Source organism: Macadamia integrifolia, chromosome 6, assembly GCF_013358625.1.
Source record: "Macadamia integrifolia cultivar HAES 741 chromosome 6, SCU_Mint_v3, whole genome shotgun sequence".
Taxonomy (NCBI): Eukaryota; Viridiplantae; Streptophyta; class Magnoliopsida; order Proteales; family Proteaceae; genus Macadamia; species Macadamia integrifolia.
In genome coordinates, this window is record NC_056562.1 from 38,182,619 (window position 1) to 38,192,955 (window position 10,337).

At 37.3% G+C, this 10,337-nt stretch overlaps 1 protein-coding gene across 1 annotated transcript in view; it reads left to right on the top strand.

The window, feature by feature from the left end:
• The first annotated feature begins 5,062 nt into the window (after positions 1-5,062).
• LOC122082329 overlaps positions 5,063-10,337 on the top strand; it is a 39,187-nt gene continuing 33,912 nt past the window's right edge. The window contains exons 1-2 of the mRNA XM_042649817.1: positions 5,063-7,210; positions 7,681-8,762. Coding sequence (XP_042505751.1) covers positions 5,705-7,210; positions 7,681-8,762 — 2,588 coding nt within the window. The 5' untranslated portion in view covers positions 5,063-5,704. The remainder of the gene's footprint in view (positions 7,211-7,680; positions 8,763-10,337) is intronic.

Consider the following 10,337-nt stretch of genomic DNA (forward strand, 5'->3'; position numbering starts at 1 on the left):
GGGGGAGAGGGAGTAACGTAGAAAGCTTAAATTTCAACTATCCTCCTAAAGCAATTATTACTCAACCCCCCCCCCCCCCCCCCGGATGCAATTGTACAAAGTCGATTACTATCTCACCATAAAACAATGCCCTTCGACACCATCCGAACCCCTTGATGGTTGAAAAGTACATTTTTATTTTGGAAAAACAGGGTTTTCAGATACTTTTAAAGTATCAGTTTGAAATGTAAATAATTATCTTCTTCACATTTGTGTTTGATAATTTGACTCTGGCTAAAGAAAAACTTGATCCTGATTTTAAAGACCGGATCGTTGAAATCATGATTCATGACTGCTTAGAATAATGAAAGGTCTTAAGATATGTCCATTCTAAGTCAAGTCATTGTACAAGCATAAACCATGAATGGAAGAAAATTGTTCATAAAGTATACTACTAAGATGATGATGGGGATATGAGCAAAAATCCTAACCTTGAAAGTAGGATTAGAATTTTCTACCAAAAAAAAAAGAAAGTAGGATTAGAATAAGTAAAGGCACAATGGCCCAAAGTTTCATTCCTAATGGCGGCAAAGTAGTGGGTGTCGAAAATGAGATTGAACCGGTTGAACCAATCTAAGTCGATCGGACTGAACCCTTATTAGATTGGTACTGGTTTTGTATTTTAGAAGCCGGAAAAGACCATAACAAACCATTCAAACCAAAAACAAATCTGGGTTTTTCAAAACAAGTGAAGCTTGGTTAAGCCTGAAAGTATTATTTCAGCCATTTGGGTTTAGAATTCAAATGGGCTACCGATTAGGGGTTTGAAAATTAAGTATTTGGGTAGAAAATAAGGGAGTCTTTCCCAGTTTTCCTTCTTTTCATACGATGTAAACATCTTATGGCTCATATTGATCTGTTTGAAGCAATGACCTATTCAATGATAATGATATTAAATAAATATTACCGGATGGCGTATGATATGGTCTGCATTTTGTATGATGGACCACATTGTTGTTGGAAGTTTTTGCCCCCCCCCTTAATGCCATGTGTTTTGTCTCCAATTGGGGGTGTTAATAAATATCGTTTTAAGGGTAGTTTGGAAAACAAAAAACCTTTAAAAAATGGCGTATTCGATGCACTTGGGTTCCCCATGTACACGGTCGGTGATGAGAACTAAACAGCCTTACCGAAAACCTTTGTGACACTAAATTCAATTTAGTTAGCTTTGGAGAATTTAAAGAAAAAAAGATTGGAGAGGATAAGCTATACTACAATTTGTGTACTAAGGAAAATTTAAATATCCATAATATTAAAATGAAATATATTTAGAGGGCAAGGGCTATGTGTAGCATTGGATAGTACAATAATGAGGTATAATAAAACTGCATCGTACATTGGAGGATAGCGAGATCATTTCATGTGCAAAGAGATCATTTCGTGTGAAAAAATGAGAGATAGACATAGGAATGCTAGCATACTTTGCCTGTGGTTCAAAATCTTTTCTCAACAGTATAATAAATTGGACCATGAATGAAGCTCAAATATTATCCATGTGGCAATTAGATGAGCTTTAAATTTTGTGGATAGAAAGGCCCCAATGTCCATTAATTACTTTCATGTTAAAGTTTCACCCTAAATGAAGTGGTAAATTAAGACTTTGAAAATCTAGGATCTTGGGAATAATATACATTAGTGGTCAATTTGAAACACATTGGCAACTGACCACAAGATGCAACTCCCCTGAGGAGCTTTAAAAATTGTTAGATGGAAATATATTGTCGTAATTAAACGTGGGCAAAGAGATACATAGAGGGTATATTTTATTGAATTTGAGTATGAAATTTAGCACATGACTAATCCATACCATTCTTTCTCTATCCAATAATAAAAAGAGTTATATCTCTTATCTTGGCAACACAATCAAGATAAGTCATGTTGAGAGGGTGTATTATACTTGAATATGAAATTTGACACATCAATCTAAATGTTGCCTTATCTATTCAACTATTGTCACATCATCTTACCACATGGTAGAACTAGATGGTTCACCAAGGCAAGCTTTCCAAGATTGGACCACTATGAGGACATTTCCCATTAATTTGCTTAATATTTTTAGGGAGGGTATTTTTTATCTAAGAGTAATCTTTGCATCTAGGTACTGAGGCGTGTGCCTCTTAAAAGGGCATAGTGGTCATTATGCACCCCATGTGGACGCTCTCAAACAGAAAAATTTGTCTCTATTTTTTTTTTTAATATGTTGGGACCATTATAATCACGGTTGCTGGCCTTAATTGGATGGATGGCTTGACTTAAACCACTTCAATGGTTAATGTATCTTTACCAACAGAGAGTCAGCATAACCTTTTAATTGGTTATAAGTCAATTTTTTTAGGCAGCCAAATCACATGGCCCGTCATCTGTCAAGACTTTTTCCTTATTTTTGTTATTAATGAATTTTCAATGCTTTACTTTGTGAAGCCTCACAATTTATTAGGAAATGATGAAATTTGGTGCCAGATAAACTATATGAGTCATATGATTATACAAATACCCAATTTCCTTTATAGGTATTAAACAAACAATTTTGCATTTCATATAACAATCACATTCTTTCTTATTATAATATGATATGTGAATATGTGATACAAGGATATCAACCCAACCACCCAATCCCCCACCGCCAACCCCCCCCCCCAAAAAAAAAAGCCCCCTTAATTAAGGTTTTCATATGATGAGATTTATTTATTTTACAACATTCTATAATTTGGACTCATGTCATTTATAAAGATTCTTTTAATTAGATGTATTTATGTGAATTTGGTCTATAATTTTCATGATATTAGAATTACTAGTAATAATGTAGTATCCATTAGAAAAAGGATAGAAGAATTTCATAATTTTATGTAATGAAAAATGGATAATGCGACGGTTTGTAAGGATAATTTAGAGGACCTTTAAAAGATAAATTGATGAATTTAAAAGCATGAAATGGCTAGAAGCATAAATCGAAACACACTAGACAAGAGTTTATGCGTCTCTTCGAAGATATCCGATTTTATGTACCTCTATCATCCTTTTTTTTTTTTGCTTCGTAAATGAAGAATATTTCCAAATTTGAAGGAGGTGAGAGGTGAAGCATGTTACACGATTGCTAGTTTAGATTTTGATTTAGGATTTAATGCCATTCCACTCCTACCAAAATGAAAAAAAAGTTTCTTTTTTTTCTCTTTTTTCCTTATTTAAGGAAAGGGTTCCTAATTCCTATGATTCCAAAGTTAGAATAAGGTTGTACCAATGGGTGGTGCACGATTGGTATAATTAATAAAAGGCAAAGGAGAGAATGTTAGGGGTTGTCAGGAAGGAAACAGGTTCTGAGAGAATTTTTCAATCTTGACGTCGTGGAAGAACTTTTCCTTTTTAAGGAAAGGGTTTCTCATGACTCTGAAGTTAGAAGGTTATTATACCAGTGAGCGGTGCACACAATTGGTATAATTAGTAAACAACAGAGGAGAGAATGTGATTGTCAGGAAGAAAATAGAAAGAATTTCAACTTGGACGTTGTGAAAATACTTTCCTTTATATTTATTTCAGAAAATTTTCATTTTCTATGATTTCTATCAATATTTCTCTCGTTTCTTTTCTTAACCAATGAAGTGAATTTATTTTATCTTTTGAGAGAGAGAGAGAGAGAGCATTTGCTTCATTGAAAGGTTTTTGATAGAGAAATGAATTGGGATCTAGAAACTGATATGCAATTATTTTTCTCGTGGTTTGACGTGATATGCATATCATCCAAGTAATAATCTCTGTGAAAGTGTGAAGTGGCTACATGTACACAAACCTTAAAAGGAATTCAGACTACATAGAACAAGGGTTAATTTGAATATGTAAAACACACACAATGTGCTCTACGCCACGTTTAAGGGACAAATTATATCATTATAAGGATCATAAACTGGATTTGTTTGTGGTTTTATCGAGTTTAATTAATTGACACATCCACCTAAAAAAAAAAAAATAAAGGCCTATGTGGTCTTATTGGATGCAATATTCAAAGTAAAGAAAATATAATTGAATATTAGCATATTTATGTTTTATGACATTCTTTCACCTCCATGACATGTAGATTCTTAATCTTGTGGCGTCTTCTTTCATGCACCCATTGATTTAGTATAAAAGACTCCATCCCACAGTCACAATATATTGATCCCTCACATTATAGACTCGGCCTGAACCGGCTGGATGAAACCTAAGATTAACTTAATCTATCACTAAAAGTGTTGAGTTTGAACACCAATTATTAATAATCAGGTGTTCCCTATGTGAGATAGTGGCTTAATAGTCATTCGATTGGTATCAACCGAATATTAGAATTAATCAATAACAAATTATTTATGACCTAATCAATTTGTTTAAATAAATTTAATTTAATTATTCCCTAATCAGCTAACCTAATTGGACTGAAATAAAATAAAACATTAAAATTGATGGAAACCAATTAGGCCTAACCACCCTAACAGGGTGACACTCTTGTACATAAAGAAGAAGAAGCATATCCTTGTTCCCATATTGACCTTAAGTATTGTAATATAAGAATTCTACCAAAAAAATTGTAATTTAAGACATACTCCCAAAAAAATTGTTATTTAAGACCAAAATGGTATGCATGAATATTCGCCTTATTAGTCAATAAAATAGTAAGGTATGTTTTGCCCCAAATAAGATTAGGTCATTTTTTTTGGTAATGGAAATTTTTGGCCCTCGTTGGTCATGAGTCAGGTCATTTGGTTTTTCTCTCTCTAGTCTCTCTCTATCCATGCAAAAGTCCAGGTTGGGATGCGCCCGGTTCGATTTTGGTTAAAGATGATAAAAAAGTCAACCAGTCAAGGTTTTTCATTGCACGACTTGCACAAGAATTTACTAGTATCGTGACGTATAGAAGTGTTGATCACGTTTTTTTAAATTTGGTTTCCATCCTCGATCGGTTTCTCTTTTATCTTCAGAGACGAAGTCGTTCTGAGATTACATTTACCTTCTATGTAAACCATTAAGGCATTAACCACTTAACCACGCAAAGAAGAAATGAGGTAACAAAAGCTTACGACCACATTTTACTTTGATCGAGAGGATATTCCATTTTTATAGGTTCCTTACATCCACCTTCAACCACTCTCCTTCTCACCTTCTCTCTCTCTCTCTCTCATCTTCGAGTATCATTAAATTTCGTCGCAGGTAAACAACGAAAGAGGGAACAATCGGTTGGAGCAAAGACACCAAACCCAGAAATTAAGGTTTGTTTATGTACCCTTATGGATGCCTATTTCGTAAGTCTGGAATATCTCTTCTGTACCCTTTCTGTATTTATTCGGTAGATTATCTATCGTGGTTTCAGCTCCGACGACAACGAATCGAACTGCTTGTAAGCTTTTTATGATCGGTTTATCAGTTGGGGGTTTGGGGTATCAGGGTTTTTCGTATAATCTATGCATTTGTGCAGTTGGGTATATTTGTCTGCGGTGATTATTTCGCCCTTTTTATGTATCGGATGGTAATGTGATGATATCTGGATAGGGTCTGGTGAAGAACGAAGGTTAGGGCTTTTGGGTTTTGTTTTGACAGAGAACTTTGGTGGATTGCTTCCATTTGAAAGAACAGTTTTTTTTATTCTTGGGGTCCGTTGATTCTTATCATTTTGGGAAATATAGGTGTGGGTTAGAGGATAATGTGTATACTGTGCGTCGTACAGAAGTGGTCTCGGCGGGTTGCCACCATGCTTCCGTGGTTAGTGCTTCCACTTATAGGTCTATGGGCGTTGTCGCAGTTGTTGCCGCCGGGTTTTAGATTTGAGGTCACCTCTCCCCGGCTGGCTTGTGTTTTGGTTCTTTTGGTTACCCTCTTCTGGTATGAGATTTTGATGCCTCAGCTATCAGCTTGGCGGGTGCGCAGGAGCGCCAGACTTAGAGAGAGGAAGAGGTTTGAAGCCATAGAGATGCAGAAGCTTCGGAAGACAGCCATCAGAAGATGCCGGAACTGCTTGAATCCTTACCGGGATCAGAATCCTGGTGGGGGAAAGTTTATGTGTTCTTACTGTGGTCACGCCTCAAAAAGGCCGGTTCTTGACTTGCCAGGGCTGGGGCTTACTAGGTCTGGTCTCATAGGAGATTTAGTTGGCAAGAGTGGGAGGATGTGGAATGGAAAGGTTTGGTCAGAAAATGGTTGGAGTTGTGGTCCAGATTGGTTAGAGAATGGCAACTGGGTTGGTGGGTCTTTCTCAGGGAATGTGAATTATTGGGAGAAGGGAGGTGGATTTTTTGGTGGTGATGACCGATGTCTGGCGGAGAAATCTTATTCTGGTGTTCTTATGATCACTTGCAAGCTGTTGACCTCCTCCTTTTTTATTATAAGGTGGCTTTGGAGAAGGATTTTTAGGATCAGCACTGCAAGGGGGAACGCTTCACTGGATGGAGAGCACAAAGGGATGCTGCCTAAGAATGGTGAAAACGGGGGAAATTTTCACGAGAGCAGGGGAGATAAGGCTCGCAGGAGAGCCGAAGAGAAGAAACAGGCTAAGTTAGAGAAGGAGCTTTTAGAGGAGGAAGAAAGGAAACAGAGGGAAGAGGTTGCGAGGTTAGTGGAGGAACGTAGGAGACAGAGAGACGAGAAGATGGAGGCAGAAAAAGAGCGTAGCAAAGGGTCAACTCCTGACAGGGAAAAGGATGGTAAAAGAGAATCTGAAAAGAAGAGTCAGGAGAGAAGGAAAGAAAAAGACAAAGGGTCTAGTAAGAGCAATTCTGATGGAGAGGAGTTGGAAAAGAGGGTTGGGAAGGAAAGTGAAAAAAAGCGAGAATTTGACAAGAGGACTGAAGTTGAAAGACGAGAAGCTCAAAAAAATACTTCTGAAAGCTTCAGGACTCAGAGCTTGGAAACCGCACATGGTGTAAGGGTTACCAATACAAACAATTTTAGTAAGGGCGGTGGTGGTAGTAGATACCTGGATCGTGAGAAGGGTTCATTTCTTTCTTCTTCTAAAGGCTTTAATGGATCCAGTTTCTTTGGGAAGGGAGGCCATGCTGCCGTTACTGTTGTTCCAAAAAACAACTCTAATGGTTCTATGGATCATGTTCAAGCCACCGGTAATCGAAGAGAGGTACACTTGAATGAACATCCAGCTGGGAAAATAAATTTGAATGGAGATGATAAGGTCACTGATGTCAGTTTCCAACGTCCGGTAAGTCATTTCCCACATACCTGATTTTATGTTTTGGCCATTTATATCTCTGTAGGCTACAAGAAAATAGTGTGGAATGATCACACTGGTTGAACTCTTAACAAAGAAAACATATATTGAACCCCGTGTGCATCATCTCTTGAGGACTGGTCCATCTGAACTGTTAAGTTGTAGGGACGCCATCTTTTGATTGTTAAAAACATTTACTTGAATTTTATAAAGAAGAGACATAGTTACTCTATTTTCCCCACTGAAGTTCAGCATCAATGTTTCTACCTATTTCATCTCCTATATTATATTTAGAGGTTGAGATTATAGGTGGCGGGCCATAGTTATATGAGTCCAGGTTGGTTGGTTTGTCAACAACATTTATTTGTCTTGGACTGGGGTTCATTGAAGATGTTAGATTTTTTCCCACCATATCTGTTCTCTAATTTCAATACTGTCTCTAATTGATTGTTGTTTCCCAGGTGGTTTCAGAGCCACAGCCATGGGCAGCCCCAAAAAAATCATGGCAGCAATTATTTACTCACTCGTCAGCAGTTCCACCACCATCCAATGTGAATACAATAAGCAGACCAAACCATAAGCCCCAAGCAGATGTTCGAAGTTCATATTTACCTGGTCAAGCTCCGCCACTACATCCTTTGGATAACCCAATCCAATTTGGAGTATCATTGCCTTATAATCTTTCCCCATATCCAAGTTGTTCAATAAGTAGTGGTTTTGTTTCTTCGGCAACTGAGCCCAATTTTCCTCTTGTTGGAGAACCTGCACATGAGTATGTTCCACAAGAGCCAGAGCTTTTTGAAGACCCATGTTATGTCCCTGATCCGGTTTCCTTGCTTGGGCCTGTTTCAGAGTCCCTTGACATTTTCCCATTGGACCTGGGGAGTGGTTTTGTTGCGGATACTGGATTTGAAAGGCCTTGGTCTTTGCAGAATGCTTCTGTTTCAGCCGAAATTAACAGGCCATCTCCAATTGAGTCGCCTATGTCACGTGTACGGGTTGCTGAAGAAAGGCAAAACACCTCTAACCAGTTCCCATATACTCCAAAGGCACATGATCTGCATACTTCACCTACAGATGTATCAAATAATATAAATGAACAGGGGACATGGCAGATGTGGGGCACACCTCCACTTGTACAGGATGGACTTGGTTTGGTAAGTGGGTCAGCAAGCTGGGTTTTACCCTTGGGCCAGAACAAGTCAAACCAGGAAGAGGCTATGCTTCCTTCATCCCACAAGGCTATGATGTCACCGTTTGCAACGGATGATAATGTCCTTCCTGGCAGTTTCTCACCACGGAAAGTTCATCTTGGTAGTTGCCAGAATGGTGGGATGTTTAATCCTCTAGGTCCTGGATTGAACAATAATGGTGTATGGTTGCCAAAAGCTGTCTGCCAGTCATTGTCAGTTGATGGAGAAAATCATATCCCTCCACATAACCCTCATGATGATATTTCTCGAAATGAAATGACATATGGTAGCCCAAGCAAATTTGGAACCGGCCTTCCGTTTGAACCATCTCCTGCCAATTGTTGGTCCAAGTGAGTAACCATTCCTTTTATCTTCTTCTGTTTCAAATTGTTCTTACTGTGTGGCATTTTTTTCCCTTTTGTTTTGTGTTTTGTGTTTTGTGTTTTTTTATTTTTTATTTTTTTTAATTTTTTTTATGCTCGAGTTTGGAACGTGTATATTTTGTACATAAGATGATGCAATTTTATTGGCACCTGGGCCTTGAAAAAACCTTCAAAATTTGAATGCACTTCTTATCACCATGATGGAATATCTTTTACATATTCACAAGATGCTCCATATCCCCCGAAAAGGAGGGGGTAACAAAAGCACCACCTACAGGGAATACTAGAGGATATGGTGATGCTACATGTTGGGAGAAGGGTTGTAGCTGCAGTGGGGTGATAGATTTGGTAAAATAGTGGCTTTGAGTAAGCCAGATGAGTGGAGCTTGGAGTTGCATTTTGGGGTTGGTTGGCTTCTGCAAGGAGTTGGATGAAATCATCTACTAACTAGAGTTTTATGTGAAGTTACAAAAGATGGACAAGGATATAGGCCTTAGAAGTTGGTTGGTTGGATGCTTCATCAAATCCAGTGTTAATGTGTCTGATATTTAAAAGTTTAGTTTCAACATGTTCAGGTGTTGTCCAGAAGTTATCTGCAAAGGCTAGGTGTATCTTTTGGCTTTTTGAAGTGGGACTATCAGAGTTGGAAGGTAGAAAGACAATGCCCCCCCATGACCCCCCCCACCCCACACCCCCCCCCAAAAAAAAAAAAAAAAAAGAGAAAGACTGATAGATCAACCGAACTGTTTTCAATAAATGACTCCTTGTGATGTAGATTCTTCACCAAACTAGGCTTATTTTATTAGGAATAAGTCTAAGGTTGGGTTCCATACATGTTGGGCTTGATCTCATGCTTTTGAGTGTAATAGGTCACTTTTATGGGGCTAAAAGAGGGGCTTTAAGGTTGCCTACGGGATTACTAGTTTGTTTCCTTTTTAGTTGGGTTCAATTTAAATTGGTAGTCTTTGTTTTCTTAGGAGTCAAGTTATTAGTTGAGTCACGTCATTAGTAATTAGTTTCTAATTTCAGCTAGTTTATAATTTCAGTTCTTAGTAAATATTGTATTAGGAGATTAAATTAAGGTTTCCTTTTAAGGAACCTTCTATTTTATGATTCCCTTCCCCCATAGTTTTTAAGGCGACGGAGGCGTTTGAGGGTCTTTCAGAGTGCCTTAGCGATAAGGCGGGCATAAAGCGTCGCCTTATCGACTAAAGCGTTCCTGTGTAATTTTTTTATAAAACCAATCTATTTGGCTCAAATCCTAGTTGAATCCTATTACTCATATGTTAAATAAATATTAAAGGTTCATATTCATACCAATAGAAGATATTCATCAAGAAAACAAATCAATAAAGTGAATAAATTATGTTCATCTTCATCAATCATCAATCATCAATCATTAATCATCATAACATATTAACATATAATATAAATACATAATTATGAAACAAAATTATATCTATATATATATATATATATATAAAGAAAAGAAGACATAAAAAATACAAGTATTTATTATTTTTACCTCTATGATGCCAAAAT